We start from the raw sequence: 27,287 nt of genomic DNA on the forward strand, positions 1-27,287 counted from the left end.
AAAAAATCTGGAAGATTTGCCAACTTTGGGGCCTGGGCCACACCCACCTCCAACCAGAAATAACCTCGGAGGCTTGTTGGCCATCCACTGGCCCTGTCATTACCGCAGCCTGCCTTCACCCCACCCTGAGCGCCGCACACCCCACCCTGGAGCAGCTAAGGCTGGGGCTGGAGAAGGGGAGTGGGAGGGGGGTGGTGTCAAGTCTGATGTCCAGCTAGGTTACGGCATCCTGTAGTCCCGGCTTTCCCATGCCTAGAGCTAACTGGAGGCCTGGGGGTGGGGAAGGGGGGATATAGAGGAGCTGGCAGACCTTTTTCTTTCTGTTAAAAAAAAAAAGGGGGGTGGACTGGGAAGATAGCTTAGTGGTGGAGTGCTTACCTAGCATGCATCAACTAGGTTAATTCCTCAGTACCACATACACAGAAAAAGCCAGAAATGATAGCCTTGAACAAAAGACGCTTAGGGACAGTGCCCAGGCCCTAAGTTCAAGCCCAGGACTGACAAACAAATAGGGGTAGCACAGGCCACAAGGAGAGGGGAGGGGTGTGCTGGGGTCCCAGGCATTTGAACTCAGGTCTGGGGCGCTCTCCTTTATTTCCACTCCTGACTTTTTGCTGGTTCATTGGAGGTAAGAGCCTCACGGGCTTTCCTGCCCAGGCTGGCTTTGAACCAGGGTCTTCAGATCTCAGCCTGCTGAGTATCTAGGATGACAGGCGTGAGCCACCGGGAGCGCAGCTGAAGCAGCTCAGCAACTCTTCTCTGGCTCCCTACCCGCCCCCCACACCCAGAGGTGCCAAGGCCAGCTCCTCCCTTAGCCTGGAGGTTGTGGAAGGACGGATTGACGGACAACTCTGAGTCAGAGCCTAGCTAGAGCCAACAGGTTCAGCCGGGAATGGGAGCTGATGGCCTCGCCCTGCTCGGAGTGCTGACCTGCAGCCATTCTGGACCTGTTGCTGGCTGGCACACGCGCAGGCCTGTGCATGTGTGCATGTATGTGTTAGCTGTTAGTCAGATGGAGGAGGCCTGGAGAGAGGCCATGTCCCAACAACAAGGTCACTAGGCCGTGGCTCCTGTCCTTCCCCTCCCGCTGGCTGCCCTCTGTGCTCTGGCCAGATGCCCGTGACCCCCCTCCTGTTCCAGCCCCCCAGGAGATGCCAGGTCCCTGGTGAGGGGGGGGGAGGAAAGGAGGGGTGCAGCAAGAGAAACAAAGGGAAGATAACCAGTGGGACAGGGCAGCAGCGCAGAGCCGGGGGAGATAAGGCCTCCCTTTCCTTTTCCTGGACACCCTGGGAAAACCCAGATAAATGCACATGGAGTGGGACGCCTCCCCTGCCAGGTGGGAGGACAGACCCACAGGGGACGGACAGACAGACGGACAGACAGGGCAGGGTGAGGGGCAGGACAGGCAAGCAGCCGGATGGCGGCTGTCCAGCCAGGCTAGGCTGGGCGGACCACCGAGGCGGGAGGCCCGGGAAGGGAGGGATGGCGTGGGACTCTGGTCTCCCGTGCCATGCCAAAAGGCCGGAAGTGGAGCTGTGGCCCAAGGGGCAGAGCGCCAGCCCTGGGCGGAAAGCTGCTCAAGAACAGCGCCCGGGCCCTGAGCTCAAGTCCCATGATGGACAAAAAGGAAGAAAAAGAGGAAAGCAAAGACACAGCCCATGGGCAGCTTTTATTTTCTTCCACGATCGGGAATGGCCTGCGACTCCACTGACAGACAAGGAGTCCGTTAGAGTCAGGGATCACACCGGGCTCGCGGCCGTGCGGCCCGGCGACAAAGATGAGAACGACATCAAGGCCAAAGGAGGGCATCGACTCGAGAGAAAGTCCAGGACAAGAGTCGATTGTGAGGATGGAGGCCCTGCCCGGAGGGGCGGGGCCAGGAGGGGGCGGGGCCAGGAGAAGGCGGGACGGAGAGGAGGCGGGGCCAGCCCGGGGGCGGGGCCGGGAGGAGGCAGGCCCAGGCCCAGGGAGAGGCGGGGCCAGGGCAGGTGCCGGAAACGGGGCGTGGCCGCGACTGGCGGCGGCGGCGGCGGGACGGGGGCGTGGCCGGAAGCAGCCCGCCCCGCTGCCGGCGTTGAGCGTCTTTCCGTTGCCATGGAGCCCGCGGAGCCCGCCAGTCCCCCGGACCGGAGGTCCCAGTGGTCCCAGGGTTATGACTATGGCGACACGACGTGGGGGCCGACCAGCCCCAGCCAGTCCACCGGGAAGTCCTCCCTGCAGTCCTCCTTGTACTCGGAAGCGTACCAGCACGGCCTGGCGCTGCGGCCCCGCCGCCTGGGGCAGCTGTCGCTGGCGCTGGTCCCGGAGCCGCAGATGCTGCGGCTGCGCCCGGCCTCGCGGCGCAGCCAGGACGTGTCGCACCTGCTCACCTGCGTCTTCCGCAACCAGTACTCGGTGCCCGTGATTGGGGAGGACCTGGGCGCCAGCTTGGTCCGAGCGCGCGGCAGCACCGACTCCCGCCACCTGCAGTTTGTGGAGCAGCTGCAGCAGGTGGGGGGGGGGTGCCCGGAGGGAGGGGTGGGTCCGCGGGGGGCGTGGCCTGGGGCGTGGGGGCGGGGCCTGGGACGTGGAGGCGGGGCCCGTGGTGCTGCGCTGGGGGAATGGGCATGGCCTGGGACGATGTGATGGGAGGGTGGGCGTGGCCTGGGACGTGGGGGCGTGGTCTGGGACGTTGGGCGTGGCCTGGGGCGTGGGGGCGTGGCCCGTGGTGGTGCGCTGGGGGAACGGGCGTGGCCTGGGAAGATGTGATAGGAGGGTGGGCGTGGCCTGGGACGTGGGGGCGTGGCCAGTGGTGGTGCGCTGGGGGAACGGGCGTGGCCTGTGACGGTGTGATTGGAGGGTGGGCGGGGCCTGGGGCGGGGCCCGTGGTGGTGCGCTGGGGGAACGGGCGTGGCCTGGGAAGATGTGATAGGAGGGTGGGCGTGGCCTGGGACGTGGGGGCGTGGCCAGTGGTGGTGCGCTGGGGGAACGGGCGTGGCCTGTGACGGTGTGATTGGAGGGTGGGCGGGGCCTGGGGCGGGGCCCGTGGTGGTGCGCTGGGGGAAGGGGCATGGCCTGGGACGATGTGATAGGAGGGTGGGTGTGGCCTGGGACGTGGGGCGTGGCCTGGGGTGTGGGGGCGTGGCCAGTGGTGGTGTGCTGGGGAATGGGCGTGGCCTGGGACGATGTGATGGGAGGGTGGGCGGGGCCTGGGACGTGGGGCGGAGGGATGGGCGGGGGCTGGGGAGATGGGCCGGGTGGGCGGGGCCTGTGCTGGCGGGCTGAGGGATGGGCAAGGCCTGGGCGGTGGTGCGTGGCCTGGGATGGCGTGACGGAGAGGGTGGGCGGGGCCTGAGGCGATGGGCTGGAGGGATGGGCTGGGACTGAGATGGTGGGTGGGCGGGGCCTGTGCTGGCGGGCTGAGGGGTGGGTGGGGCCTGGGGCGGTGGGGTTGCAGGCCGCAGGGGGTGGAGCCGGGAACCCGACCTGCCTCAGTGCACCGGCCTGGCCCCCCTCCCCTCCCCCCTTCCCCCTCCGTGCTCGCGTGGGTCATCCCAGCTACTCAGGAGGCCGAAGACCTGAGGCCAGCCTGGACCAGAAAGACGCTCCTCTCTAAAGCCAGAAGTGGAGCTGTGGTTCAAGTGGCAGAGCACCAACCTTGGGCAAAAACAGCTCGGGCCCCGAGTTCAAGGCTCAGGTGAGTCAGTGTGAAGCGTTTGTCACCGGCCGCAGGTCCAGGAGCTATACCGGCAGCGGCTGCGCGAGGTGGAGGTGGTGGAGCAACACATCACCGAGGCTCGGGCCCGGGCCCTGGCCGAGACGGAGCGGGCCACCCACCACGCCCGAATGCACTACGTGGAGCCCCCGGACAAGCTGCCCCCTGGTGAGTGAAAGGGGGGGGCCGCTGCAGCCTCCCTCCCCAGATTCACACTGCCCGGACTCACCCCTTCACGGCCCTGGGTTTGTTTTTTTTCTTCTCTTTTGCTGGTCAGTCCTGGGGCTTGAACTCAGAGCCTGGGCGCAGTCCCTGAGCTTTTTCAGGTGCTCTACCACTTGATCAGCAGCTCCACCTCCTTGGTGCTTAATTGGAAACAAAAAAGCCTCATGGACTTTCCTGCCCGGGCTGGCTTTGAACCGCGATCCTCAGGCCTCAGCCTCCTGAGTAGCTGGGATGACAGGCAGGAGCCCCCTGCGCGCGGCTTCCCACTCTTTTATTTTTTGCTGGTTTAGTTTTTTTTTTTTTGCTGAAAATTGGGAAAGCCATTTGCATTTACACGAACAATCTCCATAAACCCAGGGCCCGCCCGCAGCCGCCAGCTCCCAAAGTGAGTCATTGTCACCCACTCAGGAGGCTGAGCTCTGGGACCACGGTTCAAAGCCGGCCCGGGCCTGGATACTCCAGCAGACTCTTCATGTCTCCAGTGAAGCAGCAAAAAGCCAGGGTGGAGGTGTGATTCACACGGTAGAGCACCTGCTACGAGCAGAAAAAGCTGAGCGAGAGCTTGAGACCCTGAGTTCAAACTCTAGTGCTGTGCATACTCCTCTTGGAAAAGATCCTGTGAGTGCCTTACTGTGTGTGCACAGTAAAAACTCACACAGCACTGCGCATGCTCCACACACACACACACACACACACACACACACACACACACACACACACACACACACACACACACACACCTCTGTGCATGTGCCTTTTAAAAACCACACCTCACCGTGCACTCTTAAAAACCTCACACCTCACTGCGCAGGCGCAGGCGAGGGTGTCCAGTGAGACCGTGGCCATACACAGCCAAACACCGCCACGGTGGCGTGGCCGGCCTGGGGGCCAGGGCGCCGGATCCCTCCTCCCTCCCTTCCCCTCCCCCTTCCTCTTTCCCTCTCCCTCCTCCTCCCCTCCCTACGTCTTCTCCCTCTCTCCTCCCTCCCCTCCCCTCCCCTTGTCTCCTTCCTCCTCCCTCCCTCCCTCCGTTTTTGTTTTTTGGTCGGTTGTGGGGCTTGAACTCTGGGCCTGGGCGCTGTCCCTCAGCTCTTCAGCTCAAGGCGAATGCTCTACCACTTGAGCCACAGCGCCACTTCTGGTTTTCTGGTGGTTCATTGGAGATCAGAGTCTCATGGACTTTCCTGCCCGGGCTGGCTTTGAACCGAGATCCTCAGATCTCAGCCTCCTGAGTAGCTAGGATGACAGGCGTGAGCCACCCGCACCTGGTTCCCCCCCCCAACCCCTCTTTCTTGTGCCAGCCAGTAGTAGCTGGGCTTTTAGAATCCAGTGCTTTGAGGTCCCTCTCTGCGTTTTCTGCTCATGGCTGACGCTCTACCACTTGAACCACGCCTTCACCTCCAGTTTTTGTTTTTGCTCTGTTTTATTTGACTGCTAATTTGTTCAGGGTCCGTTGGAGATGAGGATCTCTAGCATTTGTCTGCCCGGGCTGGCCTTGAACCTCGATCCTCCAGCTCTCAGCCTCCTGAGTAGCTGGGATGACAGGTATAAGCTGGGGGCGGGGGGGACCCTGCCTGACATTCCTCCCTTTCGTTTGTTTGCATGCAGTGAAGACTGTCTTCCGGTGGTGTGTAGACAGCAGCCTGCTGAGGAAACACAATCTCATCTGCCCCGAGGATTACTACAATGACCCCCTGCCGTTTTGTTCAGCCCCCAAAGGTACTGCCCCGGCCTGGCCACGCTGGCGCCCTGGGCTGCCATTCCTTTGCTTGGAGATCTTTTTTCCCTAATGACGTGGCAGTACTGGGATTTGAACTCAGGGCCTTGTGCCCTCATACCTGGCTCTTTCCCTCAGCCACACCTCCACTTCCAGGCTTCTGGCTAGTCCATGGGAAATAAAGAGCCTCATGGACACTTCCTGCCCCAGCCTGGCTTTGAACCGGGATCCTCGGCTCTCCCTGTTAACTCCATGGATCAGCAAAAAAGCAGCCAGAAGTGGAGATGTGTCTCAAGCAGTAGAGCACCAGCCTTGAGGGAAAAAGTTAAGGAAGAAAGGAGTGAGCTCCTTGAGTTCAAGACCTAGTAGTGGCACACACACGCGCGTGCACACACACACACACACACACACACATACTCGGCTTCTCATGGTCCAGTAACTAACTCCCCTCTCCCCTCTTGATGCTGTAGGCAGTTTTTCCACTCCGTGTTCACACTTGAAATTCAGCTGCCAGAGGCTTGCTAGGCCAAAGGGAAAACCAGAGAAGGAGGCCGAAGGAAGTCTGTGCAGAGAGAAGGTTGCTGTGTCTGAAGTGGAGTCTGACTACACCATGGAGAGTTCTGTGCGGGCCTCTACCCTGAAGGCCAAACAAAGGGAGAACCAAGAAAATGCCAGGGTTCGTTTGCGAATGTGTGTGTTTGTGTGTGTTTAAATTGTCCCAGTCTCAGGGCTTGAACTCCGGACCTGCGCACTGTCCTTAAGCTGGCGCTCTACCACTTGAACCCACACAGCCCCAGCTCCACTTGTAGCTCTTTGCCGGCCTCCACCCCCGATCCTCCACTCTCGGCCTCCGGAGTAGCGAGGATGACAGGCTTGGTGTGAGGCTCCCCAATGCCCACCCGGATCTCAACTGGATTTGTTCCTTTTTCTTGGGCATTTTAAAGAAAACAGGCCCACCCAAGAATAAGAGCTGGATGGACCACTTAAGCGTGACGCAGAGGCTGCTGGAGCGGCGCTTGCTGGCCCAGGTGGAGACCCGGAACCACTTCCTCAGGAACCCCAGGTTCTATCCTCCTGACACCCCTCGGGGAGGCAGATCTCTCATCTTCCCCCCAAAGATGCCAGGACTGACCGGAGGCTCCCTAAGATGGGGCCCAGGACACAGGTACACGTTCCCCTAACTTCCCAGGAAGTCCCACCCTTCAGAGGGAAAGCCCCACAGCCGGCTTAGACTTGGCAGATCAGGCAGCAATAACAGAACACAGCAGCTGGCAGAGCCCTGCGGCTCCCGCCTGTCATCCCAGCTGCTCAGGAGGCTGAGATCGGAGGATCGAGGTTCAAAGCCAGCCCGGCAGGAAAGTCAGTGAGACTCGGATCTTCAATGAACCACCAGGAAACTGGAAGCGGTGCCATTATAAGGCATAAATGGTTTGAGCACCAGCCTTGAGCAAAAGAGCTCAGAGACAGCACCCAGGCCCTGAGTTCAAGTCTGACAACTGACCCAAAAGAAATACATCTATTTTTTTCCATTTCTCATTTTTCCATTATTTGTGTCTTTTCCGTTAATAAGTCACTGTGTAATATTTTTCTTATAATTGATTTTCCTTTTGTTCAGAACTAATATTTCTCTTTTTTAATTTTTTTATACTGTGGAGTATTCCTTTGTTTGTCCTTCCTTCTTTCTTTCTTTTTTGCTTTGTACTTATCCTGAGGCTTGAACTCAGGGCCTGGGCGCTGTCCCTCAGCTCTTTTGCTCAAGCCCAGTGCTCTACCATCTTGAGCCACAGCGCCACTTCTAGCTTTTTGGTGGTTCATTGGCAATAAGAGTCTCATGGACTTTTCTGCCTGGGCTGGCTTTGAACCATGATCCTCAGATCTCAGCCTCCTGAGTAGCCAGGATGGCAGGTGAGAGTCACCAACGCCAGCATTTTTTTGGGTTTATAACTGTGTAATATTCCTTTCCTTCTTTGTTATAGCCATGCGATGTTCCTTTTGCTTTTTGTTTAGGACTGTGTAATATTTCTCACCCCTCCTGCCTCTGTTTCCCCCTACAGCTCTGCAGACACACCAGTGTTTCTAGCCAAACCCTCGGTTGTGTTTTTCACAGACTATGAAATTGGACCGGTTTATGAGGTAGAAAAAAAAAATGGGGGGGGGGAGGGATCCGGTCGTGGGGCTTGAACTCAGGGCCTGGGCGCTGTCCCTCAGCTCTTCAGCTCAAGGCTAGCGCTCTACCACTTGAGCCACAGCGCCACTTCTGGCTTTTTCTGCTTATGTGGTGCTGAGGAATGGAACCCAGGCCTCAGGCATGCAAGGCAAGCACTCTACCACTGAGCCACCTTCCCAGCCCCAGAAAGAAAAATTTTGTTTGCCAATCTGGGGACTTGAACTAGGGGTCTGGGGGCTGTCCCTGAGCTGCTTTTGCTCAAGGCTAACACTCTACCACTTGAACCATGGCTCTCTATTCCTGGCTTTTTGGGGGTGATTAATTAGAATTGAGTCTTGCAGACTTTTCTGCCTGGGCTGGCTATGAACCACAATTCTCCAGATCTCAGCCTTCTGAGTAGCTGGGATTCCAGGCCTGAGCCCCCAGCGCCCCGCTGTGTAGATGGTTTGGTATTTTTTGTTGTGGTTTGGCTCTTCAGCCTACCCGTCCTCCATTGTCACTCCATGCTTTTATTTTGGACTGTGGAATCTTGCCAAAGCCAGTGGACACTGCCATGACTCTCCACGCACCTTTCTCCCAGTTCAAAAACGACCGATGTGAGTGGGTGCCGGTGGCTCGCGATCTGGAGGGTCACAAGTTCAAAGCCAGCCCTGGGCAGGCAAGTCTGTGAGATTCTGATCTCCAGTGAACCACCAGAAAACCGGCAGTGGTGTCATATACAGCTCCAAATGGTAGAGCAGCAGCCTTGACCACCGACGCTCAGGGACAGGCCCAGGCCCTGAGTTCAAATCCCACGGCCGACCAAAAATTTAAAAAAAAAAAAATTCAAAATGCAAGAGATAAAGTTAGGGTGCTAAATGAGCAAACAGAAGAAGCCCACGCGTTCCTGCCTGCAAGAGTCTCTCTTCCCACAGATGCCCATCGCCCTGCAGAATACCACCGCCACCAGCCGCCACCTGCGCGTGCTCCCGCCCTGTACGCCCTACTTTGCCCTGGGGCTGGGTGAGTTCACCCCCACTTGCCCCTGCCCAATGGCCTGGTCTGGCCTGGCCAGCTCTGCCCCGGTGGAAGAAGCCCAGGAGGCCCTGCAGCTCCCCGGTCCTGAGTGGACAGGACGGGGCGCTGACACCCAGCCTCCGCCCTGCCCCTGCCCTCCTCCCGTGAGGGTACCAAATGCTTTGCTGTCACTCGTGGGCCTTGAACTCAGGACCTGGGCGCTGTCTCTGAGCTACATATGGCACCACCTATGGTTTCCTGGTGGTTCCATTGGAGATAAAAGTCTTCTTGGCTTTCCTGCCCTGTGCTGGCCTCAAACCGCGATCCTCCAGATCTCAGCCTCCCAAGGAGTTGGGATGACAATGTCACCCGGCGCCCGGCTCACGCCCAATTTTTCTTCATTGCTTTCTTTTTTTTTTTTTTTGTCCCCCTCAGGGATGTTCCCCGGGAAAGGAGGCATGGTGGCCCCCGGGATGACCTGCCAGTACGTGGTTCAGTTCATCCCAGACTGCCTGGGTGACTTCGACGACTTCATCTTGGTGGAGACGCAGTCTGCGCACACCCTGGTGATTCCTCTCCAGGCCCGGAGGCCGCCCCCAGTGCTGACCTGTGAGTCCCCCAGAGGCTCCCCGAGTCTCCCTATGGAGCTGGGTTCCAGGCCGAGCCACTGGCTCCTGAGGAAGAGAGGGAGCAGCCTCTCTGTAGATACTCAGTGTCAGTGTCTGAGTTCTGGGTTTTGGATGCTTCTGGGCTGATCCCGGGGCTTGAACTCAGGGCCTGGGCGCTGTCTCTGAGCTTCTGGCTTTTTTTTTTTTTTTTTTAAATTTTTGGTGGATGATTGGAGATCAAGAGTCTCACTGTGCTTTCCTGCCCAGGCTGGCTTAGGATTGCAATCCTCCAGATCTCAGCCTCCTCCATAGCTAGAATGACAGGCGTGAGCCACCAGTGCCATGTGATCTGATGGGCTCATGCCTGTCAACCCAGCTACTCAGGAGATCTGAGGATCACGGTTCAAAGCCAGCCTTGGGCAGGAAAGTCCATGAGACTCGGATCTCCAGTGAACCACCAGAAAACCAAAAGCGGTGCTGTGGCTCAAGTGGTAGAGCACCAGCCTTGAGCTGAAGAGCTGAGGGACAGCGCCCAGGCCCAAGACTGACCCCCCAAAACCCCAAAAGGTCATGGAGCTATGTGGTACAGTACCCATCTTGAGCAGAAGAGGCAGATGAAGTCTCCAGGCCCCACATTTAGACCCCCCACCCACCCCTCCCACGGCACGTTCCAGGGTGACCAGCCGCCCTCCGACCCTCTCCCCCATCTGGCCGCAGTGTCCCCAGTGCTGGACTGCGGCTACTGCCTTATCGGGGGCATCAAGGTGACCCGGTTTGTCTGCAAGAACGTGGGCTTCAGCCTGGGCAAGTTCTGCATCATGCCCAAGAGGAGCTGGCCACCGCCCTGCTTCCGGGTGAGTGGGGAAAAGAAGAGGGGGAGCTGGCCCCTGCTCACCCTGTGCCAAGCCCTGCAGAGACAGCGGGCTGCGGCTCCCTGCCCGACCTCCATGTCCAGAGGGGGTGCGCAGTGGAAACATAGGTTGCCCCGAACAAGGTGTAACTCACCGTTCCTGGGCGCTGTGTCTGTCCATCCATCCATCCATCCTTCCTTCCTTCTTCCTTTCTTCCCTTTTGCACAAGCCCAGTGCTCTACCGCTCTGAGCTGGTTCATTGCACATCAAGAGTCTGGGGGCCTTTCCTGCCCGGGCTTGTCTTGGAACCACAATCCTCCGGATCTCGGGCTCCCCCTGAGTAGCTGGGCTGGCAGGCGTGCGTGGGCCATCGCGCAGGTTTCTTCTGTGTCCCGCAGGCTGTTGCGGTCAGCGGCTTCGTGGAGCAGCCCCCCTTCGGAGTCACGCCGTCCGTGTTTGAGTTGGCGCCAGGCTTCGCCATCTTACTGGAGGTGAGCGGTGGGTGCACGCACGCACGCGCGCTCTCCTGCCCTCCTAATTGCCCTCGGCAGCTTTGGCTTCCTCCGTGTCCCTCCCTCCCTCCCTCCCTCCCTCCCTCCTTCCCTCTTTCCTTCCTTCCTTCCATGCCAATCGTGGGACTTGAACTCAGGCCCTGAGCTCTTTGGCTCAAGGCTGACGCTCTACCACTTTGAGCCATGTACGGCGCCACGTCCAGTTTTCCCATGGTTCATGGGAGACGAGAGTCTCAGGGACTTCCCTGCCCGGGCTGGCCTCGAACCACCATCCTCCAGCCCTCAGCCTCCTCCTGAGGAGCTGGGGGGGACGGGCGTGAGCGCTGATGCCCGGCTCCTCTCTCATCAGACGATGACACCTCTGGTTTCATGGTGTCTGGGGGAGGGGGCAGGGCTGCTGGTCGTGGGGGGCGGGGGGGAGGGGCTGTGGGGCAGGGTGGGGTCACCATCCTGGTCTCCGCAGGTCCTGTTCCTCCCGACGACCCTGGGGAAGGTGGAGCGAAGCTACCTGGTGGTGTGTGACAACTGCCAGCTGAAGGAGCTGGTGCTCACAGGTGCCCCGCCCCTCTGGCCCCGCCCCCACAGACCACGCCCCTTCCCCTCCCCCAGGCCCTACCCTTCCCCCTCCCCCCAGACCACGCCCCTGCCAGGCCCAGTGGGCAGGGGGCCTGGGGCCCAGGTGGGGTGCTGGTGGGAAGTGGACCACGCCTCCCCCGTGTCCCTCCAAGCTGTGAGCCCCTAGGGCTGGGGCAGCACCCCAGAATTGCCCTGGCCTGCAAGGCTAGGGGAGCCTCGGCTGCATGGCTCCAAGATGGCCACTGGCCTCCCAGGCCGCCCTCCCTTCTCCCTCCCTCCCTCCTTTCTTCCTCCCTTTTTTCTTCCCTCCTTTCCCTTCTCTCTCTCTCTCTCTCTCTCTCTCCCTCCTCCTCCTCTCTTCCTTTTTTCCTTTCTTTCCTTCTTTCCTTTTTTCCTCTCTCTCTTTTTTCTTCTTTCTCCTTTCCTTCCTTCCTTCCTTTTTTCTTTTCTTTTTGTTGGTCAGGAGTCTTGAACTCGGGGCCTGGGCACTGTCCCTCAGCTCTTCAGCTCAGGACAGCACTCTACCGCTTGAGCCACAGCGCCACTTCCGGTTTGCTGAGTGGTTTATTGGAAATAAGAATCTCACGGCCTTTCCTGCTCTGGCTGGCTTTGAACCGTGATCCTCAAGTCTCAGCCTCCTGAGTGGCTAGGATGACAGGCGTGAGCCACCGGCGCCCTACTCATCACTTGGACTTTGTCTGGGGAGGATGTTGGCTCTGTCTCCACTTCTAAAAGTCCTGGCAGAGGCCGGCTGTAGTGGACAGTGCCACGGAGCCCCTGGCCACGGAATCCTGCTGTCAGCCTAGGGACACATCACCAGAAGTCACACCTGCCATCCTGAGGATCGTAGTTCAAAGCCAGCCCAGGCAGGAAAGTCTGTGAGACTTTTATCTTCAGTGAACTATACCCAAATGGCTGAAAGTGGCATTGGGGCTCAAGTGGTAGACCGCCAGCCTGGAGCACAGAGACAGCACGCAGGCCCCAAGTTCGAGTCCCGGGACAGTGCACCTTCATCTTGGTCCCCCTGTCTGGTTAGGAACCGGCCAGCTGGTCGCTCTGGACCTCATCTACGTCTCTGGCGAGCGAAGTGAACCCGAGCCCGGGGAGCTCACAGACCTGACCGCCCAGCACTTCATCCGGTTCGAGCCCGAAAACCCCCAGACCACCGCCAAGAAACTCCTGATCATCAGGAATGCCACGTGAGTCTCGCAGACTCCACACTGACCTCCGGGCTGGCCCTGCACTGCCATCCTCACAGCTCAGCCTCCCTGAGTGGCCAGGACCACAGGCCTGAGCCTCCGGCTGCCCAGCTCTTCCCAGTGAAACTGAAATGGTAGCAGCAGCATCTCCTGAGCTAACCACTGCCCAACCCTCCTGCCCCTGGGGGTGAAAAGAGGGGTCTCTTAACATGGTCACTAGAACTGGCCAAGCACAGAGTAGGAAAGAACTTTCTAGAAGCTTCCAGAATCTCCCAGAATCATCTAGAACCTTCCAGATCCTACCACGATTTGGCCACTAAGCAAACAGCCTCTTACAGCCACAGTCACTTCCATAGGCACGTGGAGCTGGCCTTCCACTGGCAGATCATGAAACCCAACCTGAAGCCTCTCAGGCCTGGAGAAACCTACAGCATGGAAAACATCAAGTGCCACCCGGACCTAGATACAGCCTTTGCCATCGTGCCGGAGAAGGGGACCCTCAGCCCCCACACTGACCACGAGTTCATCCTCAGCTTCTCTCCCTACGAGGTTCGATGGCTGCTGGTGTTCTTTTGGGTGCTGGGCTTGAACTCGGGCCTGGGCACAGTCCCTGAGCTTCTTTTCACACAAAGCTCTGCCATTTGAGCCCTAACACCACTTCCGGCTTTTTCTTTGTATGTGGTCCTGAGGAATCAAACCCAGGGCTCCACACCTGCTAGGTGAGCATCCTTCCTCCTGTCCTCCCTTTTTCCCTTCGCCGGTCCCAGAGCTTGAACTCTGAACTCGGGGCCTGTCCTGAGCTTCTTTTTGCTCAAGGCTGACGCTCTACCACTTGAGCCACAGCGCCACTTCTGGCTTTTTGGAGATGAGTCTCCTAGAAGCCGGGCGCTGGTGGTTCACGCCTGTAATCCTAGCTACTCTGGAGGCTGAGACCTGAGGATCACGGTTCAAAGCCAGCCCGGGCAGGAAAGTCAGTGAGACTCTGATCTCCAATAAACCACTAGAAAACCAGAAGTGGCGCTGTAGCTCAAGCGGTAGAGCGCTCACCTTGAGCTAAAGAGTGCAAGGACAGCGCCCAGGCCCAGAGTTCAAGCCCCGCTACCAACCAAAAAAAAAAGTCTCCTAGATATTTTTGTGGGGCTGGCTTTTTCAAAGCAGGATCCTCCAGATCTCAGCCTCCTGCGTGGCCAGTCTTTGAGAGCCTCCCTGGTAGTCAGGTGGCGATGGAAGAATCCCCACCCCAGCTTCCAGCCTTTTCCTTTTCCAGGCAGCCCAGCCTGGCTCCGATTTTTAAAATTTTTATTCGTTTTGTCTTGCAGCTCAGATTGTTCCACAGCGTTCTACAGATGGTTCTAGAAGACATCCCGGAGCTGTTGAGGTGAGATGGGGGGGCCTCCTCTGCTTGGGGTGGGTCCCGTCAAAGATTTTCAGGCAGGAGGATTGGCACAGTTTGGGTGCTAAGAACATGGTTGTGCCGGTGCCGGGACTCGAACTCACAGTCTAGGGTGCTGTCCCTGAGCTCTTTTTGCTCAAGGCTCCACCACTTTGAGCCTCAGCACCAAGTCTGGTCTTCTGGTGGTTAATTAGAGATGAGAGTCTCCCTGACTTTCCTGACTGGGCTGGCCTTGAACTGCGATCCTCAGATCTCAGCCTCCTGAGTAGCCGGGATTACAGGTGTGAGTCACCAGCCACCTCCCTGGCCCATGCTTGGTTTTCTGGAGGTCCAAAGATTAGGGAGTGGAGGTTGGGGTGGGGGTTCGCAAGCAGTACAGGGGTTCACCCCCACTGTGTGGCCCCCAGCCCCGAGGCCGAGGAGAGCATGGAGGACCGGCCGCACCGCATGGACAGCGTGATCGTGCTGGAGATGGAGGTGAAGGGTCCCGCGGAGCCGTTCCAAGTGCTGCTGGACCCCTACGCCCTCATCCTGCCCGGCGACAGCTACATCGGCATGAGCCTGAAGAAAGGCTTCAAGGTAGGGGCGCGGGCGCCGTGGCCCAGACGGCAGAGCACCAGCCCGGCCCGAAACCAAAATGGCTGAGGGCAAGCGCCCAGGCCCAGGACGGCAGAGTGCCCACCACTAAAACACGGCGGCCTGGGGGGGTGGGGGGTCTCCTTCCAGATGTGGAATAACAGCAAGTCTCGCATCCGGTACCTGTGGGGGCGGCTTAGTGACTGCCACATCGTGGAGGTGGAGCCCTGCTCAGGGACCATCGGTGCGTCCCGAGCCGCGCTACAGGACGCCCCAGATGCGTCCCGGCTGTTACCCTCCAGCCCGGGCCTTGCGGGGAGAGGGGGAGGCCGCAGAGAGGAGGAAGGCCGGAACCCCAGCCTCCTTTTCCTCCTCCTCCTCTCCTCTTTTCTCCCTCTCCTCCCTCTTCCTCCTGCCCTCCTCTTTCTCTCTTCCCTCTTATTCCTCCTCCTCATTTTCCTCTTCCTCTGTTCTCTTTTCTCCTCCTCCTCCTCCTCTTCCTTCTCTTCTTCTTCCTCCTCCTCCTGCTCCTCTTCTTCCTCTTCCTCCTCTCCTTCTATCTTTCTGGGCCTTGAACTCGCGGCCTGGTGCTCTCTCTTGGCTTTTCCTGTTCTTGCGCAAGACCCACGCTTGCCCGCATGAGCCACGCTCCCACATCTGGTTTTTGTTTTATTGCCTTTTGGCCAGCGGGCGAGGGCTCGGAGTAATGCCAGCTTCCAATCTCGATCCTCCCCTCTCCCAGCCTCCCTCCCCCATGGCCTGCACAGCCCTGCCCCCTTCCCCCCCTCCCAGCCCCCCCCTCACCTGCCCCCCTCTCCACCCCAGAGCCCAACGAGGTAGGTGAGTTCGAGCTGAATCTTACTGGCAGCGTCCCAGGCCCGGTCAGCATGGACCTGCCATGCGAGATCCGAGACTCGCCCACACCCGTGGTGCTGCACATCGAGGCCACCTTCAAAGTATGGGGGGCCCATGGCGGGGGAGGGGAGGGTCAGTGGGCTGGGCCTCGGGCCTGTCCACAAGCCGGCGTGGTCACCAGCCGCCTTGGGCTCCCCAGGGGCCCTCTCTGGTCGTCAACGTCTCCGCTGTCCAGTTTGGCCTCCTCCGCCTGGGCCAGAAGGTCGCCACCACGGTGCAGATTCAAAACATCAGCCAGCTGCCCGCTTCCTGGCGCCTCCACGAGAGCCGGGTCTGCCTGCAGGAGAGGCTGGAGGAGGTGAGTGGCCGGCCTGCTGGGCCTCGGATGACCGTGGGGCGGCCCTTGCTCCAGCCATCGAACACACGCATGCACGTGCGCACGCGCGCATGCGCACTCCCCAACTCCCATGGGCACTGGGATGCTTTGGCGGCGCGATCCACTCACAGGGCTGAGGCGAGAGGGAGGGAAAAGCCACTTGGGGGGAGTGGGGGTGTGACTCAGGTGGTAGAGTGCCCCAGGGTTCAGCAGACAAGCTAAAGGATCAGCGGCCCAGGCCCTGAGTTCAAGCCTGGCCAGCCCCTGTCACCGCTGTCTCCCTTCGGATCTCCCACGCCGCCAGGTGTCCCCCTTTGCCATCGAGCCGGCCAGCGGCCAGCTCGTACCACTGGGCGAGTGCAGTGTGACCATCAGCCTGGACACCTCACACTGCCAGCGTCTGCAGACTGTGCTGGAGCTGGAGGTGGAGAACGGAGCCTGCAGGTATCGGGGTACAGAGGGCGTGGGGAGACAAGCCCCAGAGCCCACCAGCGGGTGCTGCTCTCCAGGCATTTCTCGATGCAGAACTAGGCATGGAACCGGGTATGGTCGTGCATGCCTGTAATCTGGGCCACTCGCGCATCAGTCGGCCTGGCGCCAGGTGGCTCACACTCATCATCCTGGCTACTCAGGAGGCTGAGATCTAGAGGATTGCAGTTTGAGGCCAGCCTGGGCTTCAAGTCGGAGACTCTAAATCTCCAAGGAACCACCAAAAAGTCAGGATGGAGGTGCGGCTTATGTGGTAGAGCGCCAGCCATGAGTAAAAAAGCCAGGGGAGGGCACCCAGGACCTGAGCGGTCCCACAGAGATAAAGAACATGGTGGACACCGATTCTGACGGCTAGAATCATTCTGCAGAATGCCACTCCCGCCCGGAGCTCCATTAGTTTTCACGTAGATGCTTCAGAATTTTTCTAACAGGCAGCATGCAAACCGGAAGTTTTATTTCTATTGACAAGCCCCGTGGACTCTCCTGCCTGGGCTGGCTTTGAACCGTGATCCTCAGATCTCAGTGAGTGGCTGGGATGACAGGCGGGAGCCACTAGCACCCGGCAACTTTTTTTTTTTTTTTAAATAGTTTTTGTGTGTGTGCCACTCCTGTGGTTTGAACTCAGAGCCTGGGGGCCATACCTGAGCTGCTTCTGCTCAAGGCTGGTGTTCTACCACTTGAGCCATAGATGGCGCCACTTCTGGTTTTCTGGGGGTTCATTGGAGATGAGTCTCATGGACATTCCTGCCCGGGACTGGCCTCGAACCGCGGTCCTCCGGATCTCGGCCTCCTGAGTGGTTGGGATAACGATCCCCCCTTTCTCTGTTTTTAATTGGACCTTGTATCCCAGCTTCCTCCCTGTGTACGCCGAGATCCAGGCACCTCACGTGTACCTGCAGACCAGCCACTTGGAGATGGACTGTCTGTACTTAGGCGTGCCCACAAAGACCACCATCCTGCTCATCAACGGCACCCAGCTGCCCACCCGCTTCCACTGGGGCAAGGTGAGTGAAGCGGGCCGGGAGGCATGGCTCAGGCAGGAGAACGCCAGCCCATATTCAGGACTGGAACCCTGAGACCAGGTAACCTACCCCCACCCCATGGCCGGTCCCTCCCTCCCTCAGTGATCCCTCCTTAAAAAGCTTGGCGCATGCCTGGTACTGGCGGCTCACACCCATCATCCCAGCCACTCGGGAGGCTGACATCTGAGGGGTCACGGTTCAAAGCCAGCCTGGGCAGGAAAGTCCATGAGACTCTGATCTCCAATGAACCACCAGAAAACCGGAAGTGGTGCCAGACGTGGTTCAAGTGGTAGAGCGCTTGCCTGGAGCGGATAAAGCTCAGGGACAGCGCCCAGGCCCTGAGTTCAAGCCCCAGGACAGACAGAAGGAAAAATGAAGCTTGGCTTTTCCAAGGAACAAACTGTCTAGACTGGTTTTTCATGGCCTCGCCACCCTGGGGCCTGGGCGCTGCTCCTGAGCTGCTTTTTCGCTCAAGGTGAGCTCTCTACCACTTGAGCCACAGCGCCACTTCCGTTTTTCTGGTGGTTCATTGGAGATGAGAGTCTCATGGACTTTCCTGCCCAGGCTGGCCTTGAACGGCGATCCTCAGGTCCCAGCCTCCCGAGTAGCCGGCATGATGGGTGTGAACCACTGGTGCCTGGCCAGTCCTGCTTGGGAGGGAAGGCCCTGAGATATGGCTGAGCCATTGTCTTCCCACCCCCAGCTCCTGGGGACCCAGGCCGCCCTGTGCTCAGCATCGGTCATCCCTAGATGCAGCGTACTGGGCCCCAGCGAAGAGCGCCAGCTCCACTTCGAGTTCACCGCCTACACCCAAGTGAGTAGGAGTCTCACAGACATTCCTGCCTGGGGCTGGCCTCGAACCGCAATCCTCCAGATCTTCAGCCTCCTGAGACGCCGGGGTGCCGGGCGTGAGCCACCGAGCCCGGTGTGGTTTCGATTTCTTTCAGGAAGAGCTGATGGACCTGGCGCTCCCTTGTCGTGTGTCTGGCATGAAGAAGCCCCTGGCTCTGGGCATTTCCGGAAAGGCTCGGGGACTGGAGGTGACAATCGCCGTGTCCGTGGATGGCTCAGAGAACAGGTCAGCCGGGCCAGAATGGGAGCGATGACAGAAAGGACTAACACCACGCTATGGGACCAGTCCCCTCCCGGTGGATTCCTTTTTTTCCTTTGCTTTTTGCCAGTTCTGGGGCTTGAACCCAGGGCCTGGGCGCTGGCCCTGAGCTGCTTTGGCTCAAGGCTAGCGCTCTACCACTTGAGCCACAGCACCATTTCCGGCTCTTTTTTTTTTCTGCTTGGTGGTTAATGGGAGCTAGGAGTCTCATACACTTTTCTGTTGCAGCTGGCCTTGAACTCCGATCCTCACTTCTCAGCCTCCGGAGTAACAAGGATCTCTGGCATCCGCTGCCTGCTTCCAGCTGTCCCTGAGCTCTTTTTTGCTTAGGGCTGTTGCTCTCCCAGTTGAACCACACCTCTATTTCTGGCTTTTTGCTGGCTCATTGGAGATCAGAGTCTCCTGGGTTTTCCTTCCCCTATCCTCACACCCCGGCCTCCTGAGTGGCTGCAGGGACCGGGCGGGCTGGGTGTTTGGAAGCAAGCGACATGGGATCCAGATGACATGAAGTTTGTCTTTTTAGCACCAAGCTGTGCCTGTCCCTCCCCGAGGAGCTGCACCTGGACTTCGGCTGTACCGTGCCACTAAGGACGCACGTCCACGGCCACCTGATCCTCACCAACCACTCCCCGATCCGCACCCCGTTCATCCTCAACTTCCAGAGCTTCGGGAGCCCCGAAGACAGCCTGAGCAGGAAAGCCGCCCCGTGAGTCGGAGCGACTTCTTTGGGTGTATTTTATTTCCCCCGTCCCTGGGGCTTGAACTCAGGGCCTGGGCGCTATCCCTGAGCTCTACCTGCTTTTAGCCGTACATGGCGCCACTTCTGGTTTTCTGGTAAGTTCATTAGAGAGCAGCCCAGATGTCGGCTTCCTGAGTAGCTGGGATGGCAGGCGTGCCCTACCAGCCCGACTGGTGCTTTTTTTTTCTTCTTTCTTTCTGTCTCCATTTGTGAAGCCCCGATGTATCCCTTGCCCTGCTAAAGACATCCCGGGTCCAAGAACAGTTGGCGAGACGCGAGATGCTGGGTGAGGCCCCTTCAGAGTGCGGTGACTGGGGTCTAGTAGTTGCCAGGGGAGAGGGGGGCCTGGACCCCCAAGATTCCCTCTTAAGTGTCTTTCCCACAAAGGTCCTCAAAATGCCCGTCTACTTCACAGTTTCCCAGAGTTTTTTTCTTTTTGTCGGTGGTGGGGCTTGAACTCGGGGCCTGGGCGCTGTCCCTGAGCTCTTCAGCTCAAGGCTAGCGCTCTACCACTTGAGCCACAGTGCCACTTCCGGCTTTTTTTTTTCTGCTTATGTGGTGCTGAGGAATCGAACCCAGGGCCTCAGGCATGCAAGGCAAGCGCTCTACCACCGAGCCACCTTCCCAGCCCCGCCTCCAGCTTTGTCTGTGTCTGTGCTACTGAGCAATGGAGCCCGGGGCTTCATGCATGCTAGGCAAGCACTCGCCCACTGAGCCGCCTCCCGCCCAGGTTTCATGGAGAACATGCTGTCTCATGGGAAGGGGGCAGCCTTCTTCCCGCACATGTCCCAGGGCATGCTGGGAGCCCACCAGCAGCTGCGGATCAAGATCACCGCCTGTGCCAACATGTGGGGCGAATACTGGGACAAGCTCACCTGCATGGTGAGCCCGCGCCCGGGCCTGCTCCCTTCTGGCGTCTGTCAGTCCTGGGGCTTGAACTCAGGGCCTGAGCGCTGTCCCTGAGCTCGTTCGTGCTCAAGGTTGGTGCTCTCCCCATTGAGCCACATATGGCGCCACTTCCGGTTTTCTGGTGCTTCCGTGGAGATGAAAGTCTCATGGACTTTCCTGCCCAGGCTGGCTTTGAACTCTGATCCTCAGCTCTCCACTTCCTGAGTAGCTGGGATGACCGGCGTGAGCAGGGATTGGGCTGGCCTGTACCTGGTGGCTTCTTGCCAATGCCTGGCCTCAAGCCCTTTTGAACCCCCATCCCCTAGCCCCCCCAAAAGTCTAAAGTGTAAGGGCCCCATGGTCTGGAGACAGGAAGCCGTGTCAGCTGCAACCCCTGAGCTTGAGGTCAAGATGACTGGGGCGGGATGGGGCCCCGCGCCCGGTGGAGACAGAGATCTGAGGATCACAGTTCAAAGCCAGCCCGGGGCAGGAAAGCCCATTGGACTCTTACCTCTAGTAAAGCAGCAAAAAAAGCTAGAAGTGGAGACGTGGTAGAATGCCAGCCTTTTAACCACATTTAGAGTGTGTGTGTGCGCGCACACACACACACACACACACAGAGATCAGAGACATCAGGACAGCAGATCAGCACAGGTGGGGAAGGAGGACAGAGATACAGGGAAGGGGAGATGGAGGAAGAGGAGGGAAGAGAAGGAAAAGGGAGGCCAAGGCAGGCAGAGAGGAGCGGGAGGGCAGGGGCGGCGGGCAGCCCCGCCAGGGCTCTGTAGGACGGGGAAGGAGGTGGTGCGGGGTGGCGTGGGGGGTTTGGTCAGGCCAGGGGGGCTGGGCTGGGCGGTGACGAGACCGTGTGCTTGCAGGTGGGAGACCTTCCCCCCACCGTCATCCCGGTGCACATGGTGGTGGTGGGCTGCCCCATCAGCACCATGAGGACCTCCTACTACACTCTGGGACACTTCCAGAAGGAGCCCATCATCAGGTACCTCCCTCCCCCCCCAGAGGCCCAGTGCCACCCACAGGAAGGCCCCAGGGCCAGGGGCTTATGGCCCACACCCCGTCATCCCAGCTCTTCAGGAGGCTGAGCGCTGGAGGATGGTGGTTGGAGGCAGCCCAGGGCAGGGACGTCCATGAGACTCTGATCGCCAGTGAATGAAGGGGCGCTGTGTGGCTCAAGTGGTAGAGTGCTCGCTAGCCTTGAGGCGAAGAAACTCGGGGACAGTGCCCAGGCCCTGAGTTCAAGCCCCAGGCCCGGCACACACAGAAAACCCATGACAGACCATCAGGCCCTGCAAGGACGGGCCTCCAATCAGGAGTCTCCATGTCACCAGGACCAGGAGAGAGACTATAAAAACCTCCTGGCCCCAGCCTCCACTAGGGCCCTCCCTGGTGGGCACCTAACCCTGGGGACAGAGCGCAGGAGATTTGACAGGAGTGGGGATTTTGTCTTTCGTCAGTCCTGGGGCTTGAACTCGAGGCCTGGGTGCTCTCCCTTGAGCTCTTGGGTTCAAGGCGAGCGCTCTACCACTTGGCACCACAGCTCCAATTCCGGTTTCCTGGTGGCTCATTGGCAATAAGAGTCTTAGAGCCTTTCCTGCCCGGGGCTGGCTTTGAACCGCCATCCTCAGATCTCAGCCTCCTGAGCTAGCCAGGATGACAGGCGGGAGCCACGGGCGCCTGGCTTGGAATATGAATGATCATTCAATAAGCTATATTGTGGGCGATCAGTCTCTGGGCATATCTTCCTCCCTCAACCTGCACCCTGGAGCCTGTACCTCCTAGAGACACAGGCCGAGGCCCAGCAGAGCCCACTGTCCTTGCGCAGGTTTGGAACCCAGGTCTCCGGAGGCAGGCCGGTCACCAGGATCGTCCACCTGATGAACTCCAGCCCCTGCGGTGAGCCCTGGGACTGGGAGCCCCCAAAGCCGGTCAGGGGAGGCGAGGTGAGGCCATGCCCATCATCCCAGCTTCTCAGGAGGCTGAGGTCTGAGGATCACCGTTCAAAGCCAGCCCCGGACAGGAATGTCCATGAGACTCGCCCATGAACCCACCAGAAAACCCAAAGTAGCGCCATAGATGATGGCTCCTAGCGGGAGAGCGCTGAGGGCAGGGACAGCACCCAGGTCCTGAGTTCAAGTCCTACCACTGATGGGGGGGAAATAAAAACACCATCCTGAAAATCTTTCAGCAGGGAAGGCTCCAGAACCCTGAAGTCGGGGGCGGGGGGGGACACGGAGGACTCAAGGGAGACTCCCTCCCCCATCTCTGCCCCCAGACATCCGCCTGGACTGGGAGACCTTCCTCCCGGAGCACAGGAAGGACCACCTGCTGGAGCTGCTGGTGTTCTACGGGCCTCGGTTTCCCCTCCTTGACGCGGCGGGGAACGAGCTGGTGTGCTCGGAGGGCTCGGACAGCAGCGCCTGGCCCCCCAGCAGCCCCTCCAACCTGTCCGAGTCCAGCCACGCGGCCTCCCTGTCGGTCAGCACCGGGGCCGGGGGGCCGGGGGAGGGGGCCGCGGGCGGCCATGGCGCCCTGGCGAGGCCCCTCTCCCGTGGCAGGTGGAAGGCAGCTCGTTCGCCCCGGCCAAAGCCACGGAGCAGATCATCTCCGTCATCCTGAAGGGCTACGAGGGCGTGCCCACCGACCAGGAGTTCTCGGTGCAGCCTCGGCAGGTGGTGAGCCGCAGGGCGGGGGCTGGGGGGGCAGGGGGGAGGGAAGGGGGAGGGGGGAGCACCAGGGCCTGGCAAGCACCCAGCCGCCCCTGCCTGGCCAGGTGGTCCCTGCCAGGGGCAAGAGCGCCGTCCACGTCTCCTTCACCCCCGCCACGCTGGACCCCGGTGAGCGGTACAAGGTGGCGTGCAGCGGCTACGCCCTGGGCTTCATGAGCCTGGACAACGAGGTGAGCGCCCTCCCCAGACGGGGACCCCCCAAACCGTCTCCACTGGAGGATGCCACTGCCCACGCGTGACCCGTGACCCCTGACCCCTGTCTCCACTGGGACACCACTACCCACGCATGACCTGTGACCCCTGACCCCCGTCTCCACTGGAGGACACCACTACCCACGCGTGACCCGTGACCCCTGACCCCCGTCTCCACTGGAGGACACCACTGCCCACGCATGACCTGTGACCCCTGACCCCCGTCTCCACTGGGACACCACTGCCCACGCATGACCCTTGACCCATGACCCCCATTTCCACTGGGACACCACTGCCCACGCATGACCCCTGACCCCCCGACCCCTGTCTCCACCGAGGGACACAACTACCCATGCGTGACCCATGACCCCTGACCCCCGTCTCCACTGGGACACCACTACCCACGCGTGACCTGTGACCCCTGACCCCCGTCTCCACTGGGACACCACTACCCACGCATGATCCGTGACCCCTGACCCCTGTCTCCACTGGGACACCACTACCCATGCATGACCTGTGACCCCTGACCCCCGTCTCCACTGGGACACCACTGCCCACGCGTGACCCGTGACCCCCGACCCCCATTTCCACTGGGACACCACTACCCACGCATGACCCCTGACCCCCGACCTCTGTCTCCACCGAGGGACACAACTACCCATGCGTGACCCGTGACCCCTGACCCCCGTCCCCACTGGGACACCACTACCCACGCGTGACCCGTGACCCCTGCGGGGGACATCCCTACCCACACATGACCCGCGATCCCTGAGCCCCCGTTCTCCAGCGAGGGACATCCCAACCCTCCGCATGGCCCGGGACCCCTGACCCCTGTGTGTGGGAGCCCCCTGCGCGCCCAGTGCAGGGGTCACGGGGCATGCGCGGGGCGGCGGGCTGCAGGCGGACAGGGAGCTGGCGGGCTGCGTGCGTCGCGGGCAGGACTTTGCCGTGGACCCTCTGCGGCTGGAGCTGCAGGGCTACGTGCAGCGCGCACAGTGAGTGGGGGGCTGGCCCCGCCTCGGCCCCCCGGGGAGGGCCGCCCAGCGGGGAGGGGCAGTGAGGCCCGCCCTTGTCCCCCGCAGGCTGAGCGTGGAACTCGACTCGGCCGGCCACTTGGGGTTCCAGTGCCAGGCCAGCGATCTGATCCCCAAGGACGCCTGCGTGGGGGTGAGCCCCCCAGCCTGGCCCGGCCCAGGGGCGCCTCGGGCTGACACACACACACACAGAGTCCCCAGAACCCCCAAAAGAGAAGGCAGTGACGTGTCTCCCCGCTTCCCCCCGCTTTGCAGGTGCTGAGCGAGCTGCTGATCTCCCGCCCGCTGAGGCTGATCAACACCACGGAAATCCCCCTCCGCTTCCGCATCCTGCTCTCCAGCCCTTTCTCCGTCTCCCGAGACCAGGCCAGCGCGCGCCCCGACCCTGGAGCCAGGGGCAGCGGTCCCACGCAGAGGGCCGGGGGGCCGGCGCTGGAGGGGAGGACGCTGACACTGCCCGCCCAGGACAACCTGCAGGTGAGCCGGGATCCCAGCGCCGCTGGAGCTGCAGGAGTGCGCCACACAGCGCATCTGAGCACGCCACACAGGGCAGGCTCAGGAGGTTTCTAGAAATGGCAGCCACCTAGGGTCTTTTTGAGTTTTTCTGTCTCTTCTTCCATCTCTCCTCCCTCCCCCTTCCTATCCGTTGCTATTTCTGTGACTTTCTCTCTCTCTCTCTCTTTCTCATTCTCTCCCCCTCAGTTTCCCTCTTCCTCCTCTTGGTGGCTGTTTCTGTATCTCTTTGTCTGACTCTCTCTCTCTCTCTCTCTCTCTCTCTCTCTCTCTCTCTCTGTGTGTGTCCTTGTCCTCATCTCTGTCTTCCTTGGTCCCTCTGACATTCTCTCCTGTTTCTTTCCCTTCCTTTATCTTTTTCTTCCTCCCTCTATCTGTTCTGCTCTGTTCTTCTGTCTCTGTCTCTCATGCCTTGTCTCTCTGACTTATTTGCCTCTCCTTCTGTCTGTCCTGTCTTTACCCATCTGTCTCTCTTTTCTCTCTAGACATCTAGCTTCCTCCCAGGGTTGTATGTTTGGTTGTCCACGGGAGTGTCACAAACCATGCTCAAGGCTAACACCCAGGCCTTGAGTTCAAGTCCCACAACCAACCAAAAGAATTAAAAAATTAAGCAACTGTCCAGCAGCGTTTGTGGAACAGATGCTTCAGAAGGGGGAGCTGCTGGACTAGGGGTTTTGTTTTAGATTTCTCTCCCCCCCCCTTTGTTGCTGGTCTTGAACCGAGGGCCTGGGCGCTGTCCCTGAGCCCTTGTTGCTCAAGGCTGGTGCTCTACCACTTGAACCACAGCGCCATCTCCTGTTTTCTAGTGGTTCATGAGAGGTAAGAGTCTCCTGGACTTTCCTGCCCAGGCTGGCCTTGAACCTCGAGCCTCTGGATCTCAGCCTCCTGAGTAGCTGGGATGACAGGCGTGAGCCACCAGCGCCCGGCTGGTTTGGGATATTTTTGCCCAGTCTGGGCTGACTGGGATCAGAGGCTGCTGGTTGTGGTCAGGACTACAGGAAGCCAGGCGGAGCGCGGCCGGCCCTGCCCTCACACCCGTGTCCACCTCTGGCTCAGGTGAACGTGTCCTTCCGACTCTCCCTGGAGCTGCTGTCCTACCAGAGGCTCGCGCCTGACCAGATGCTGCCGGGTGTGGACATTACACAGAGGCCGAGCGGAGAGAAGGAAATGGTGTTCACCCAGGACCTGTACCTGGAGTTCACCAACCAGACCACACAGGCCAGCCCCAGGCTCCCCGATCCCCCCAACTGTCCAACGGGAGGGTGGCGTCCACTGGAGGGAAAAAAGGAAAGACAGCCAGACACGGGTGGCTCACACCTGTCATCTCAAGATACTAGGGGGCTGAGATCTGGAGGATCGCAGTTCGAGGCCAGCCCAGGCAGGGAAGTCTGTGAGACTCTGATCTCCAGTGAGCCACCTGAATGTCAGAAGTGGCACCAGACATGGCTCCAAGGGGTAGAGCGCCAGCCTTGAGCACGAAAGCTCAGGGACAGCCACCCAGTGCCCTGAGTTCAAGTCCCACAACCAACGCCACAAATAAGAAATCAGCGAGGCCGTGTCCCTGCAGGTGGTGCCGCTGCGGGCCGTGGTGGCCGTGCCAGAGCTGCAGCTTTCCACCAGCTGGGTGGACTTTGGGACCTGCTTCATGAACCAGCAGCTGAAGCGCGAGGTCTACCTGATGAACCTGAGCGGCTGCCACAGCTACTGGGCAGTGATGATGGGTGCGTGTGGCTCCCGCCGCCCTCCACGCCCTGGGGGGCCCTGGATGCTGACCGCCTTAGAACTGGCTGGCCCCCATAAAGACGTGATGTCTTTTTGTGCCAGGCGCCAGTGGCTCACGCCTGTCATCCCAGCTCCTCAGGAGGCTGAGATCTGAGGATCGAGGTTCAAAACCAGCCCAGGGCAGGAAAATCTGTGAGACTCTGATCTCCAAGGAACCAGCAGAAAACCAGAAGTGGTGCCATAGATGGCTCCAAGGGGTAGAGCGCCAGCCTTGAGCCACAAGCACTCAGGGACAGCGCCCAGGCCCTGAGTTCAAGTCCTAACAACTGGGAAAGAAAATCAAAGTGTCTTGTGAGACACAACCTGGAGCCACCAGCCCACGGCGGTCCTTCTGTCCCCTGATTGCAGGACCAAAGGAACCGCGGAAAGAGGGCCAGGTGTTCCAGGTGATCCCCAGCAGCGGGCTGCTGGAGGCCAGACTCACCAACGCACCCCCAACATCCGTCACCCTGCAGGTGTTTTTCACCGCCAGGTAATGGCCGATGGTGGCCTTTCTGGGCGCTTCTGGGGGGGAGGGGCCCCAGGCTCGCCTCCTGTGACACCCCGCGCCCCCCCACCACAACCAGGGGCAGCAAGCTGTTCGAGTCCACCCTCGTGGTGGACGGCCTGCTGGGGGAGAAGGCCTGCACCCTGAGGCTCCGGGGCCAAGGATCCTACGACGAGAGATACATGACCCCGCAGCCCTTCTGACCCGCCCTGCCCGGCCCGCACCCCGGAAATGCGGACGGATTTGTCACAGACAAGGGATCCAGCCCGGGCCCTGCGTCCTCTCAAAACAAGAAATAAAGCATGGCTGTGGAAGTGACGTAGCACAGCCGTGGGAGTGACGTAGCACAGCGTTTCCACCCACCGAGGCCACATCCTGAGCCCTAACCCAGCCCAGGCACGAGCCCACACCAGCGTGCGCCCAGTGAGGCGGCCTGGTGGGGACCCCGCTCCATGCGCACCCCGAGGGCCATGCAAGGTGACTTCACATTTTCCAAACTAGATAAAGTGCCTCGATGTCCCCACACCACGCCTGGCGAGGC

General features: G+C 60.0%; 1 protein-coding gene and 1 long non-coding RNA gene across 4 annotated transcripts; one reads left to right on the forward strand and one right to left on the reverse strand.

Annotated features, from left to right (window-relative positions):
* Positions 1-1,684: 1,684 nt before the first annotated feature.
* Positions 1,685-10,816, reverse strand: LOC138841647 (uncharacterized). Of its 2 annotated transcripts, XR_011376472.1 has the most exons (4): positions 10,413-10,816; positions 3,924-4,059; positions 3,637-3,735; positions 1,685-2,463 (listed from the first exon to the last, which is right to left on the reverse strand). It is a non-coding gene; the product is annotated as an uncharacterized lncRNA (long non-coding RNA). The 2 variants fall into 2 exon arrangements; XR_011376471.1 differs by lacking the exon at positions 10,413-10,816 and having other exon boundaries at positions 3,924-4,611.
* Dlec1 (DLEC1 cilia and flagella associated protein) lies at positions 2,018-26,954 on the forward strand. Of its 2 annotated transcripts, XM_070042424.1 has the most exons (37): positions 2,021-2,490; positions 3,712-3,862; positions 5,528-5,638; positions 6,107-6,312; positions 6,581-6,801; positions 7,691-7,769; positions 8,718-8,805; positions 9,235-9,408; positions 10,125-10,261; positions 10,657-10,749; positions 11,234-11,324; positions 12,383-12,545; positions 12,902-13,094; positions 13,865-13,923; positions 14,346-14,517; positions 14,665-14,758; positions 15,340-15,470; positions 15,569-15,727; positions 16,050-16,189; positions 17,085-17,238; positions 17,960-18,070; positions 18,204-18,334; positions 18,891-19,073; positions 19,322-19,392; positions 19,837-19,988; positions 20,873-20,991; positions 21,835-21,905; positions 22,285-22,487; positions 22,568-22,684; positions 22,783-22,908; positions 23,831-23,925; positions 24,013-24,097; positions 24,220-24,441; positions 25,534-25,695; positions 26,045-26,198; positions 26,608-26,731; positions 26,826-26,954. In XM_070042424.1, the coding sequence occupies exons 1-37, from the start codon at positions 2,095-2,097 to the stop codon at positions 26,947-26,949; spliced, it is 5,262 nt and encodes a 1,753-aa protein (XP_069898525.1). In that variant the 5' UTR covers positions 2,021-2,094; the 3' UTR covers positions 26,950-26,954. The 2 variants fall into 2 exon arrangements, with proteins under 2 accessions (XP_069898526.1, XP_069898525.1); XM_070042425.1 differs by lacking the exons at positions 23,831-23,925; positions 26,045-26,198; positions 26,608-26,731; positions 26,826-26,954 and having other exon boundaries at positions 2,018-2,490; positions 25,534-25,674.
* The last annotated feature ends 333 nt before the right edge of the window (positions 26,955-27,287 follow it).

Source organism: Dipodomys merriami, unplaced genomic scaffold, assembly GCF_024711535.1.
Source record: "Dipodomys merriami isolate MVZ:Mamm:240054 unplaced genomic scaffold, mDipMer1.0.p SCAF_325, whole genome shotgun sequence".
Lineage (NCBI taxonomy): Eukaryota > Metazoa > Chordata > Mammalia > Rodentia > Heteromyidae > Dipodomys > Dipodomys merriami.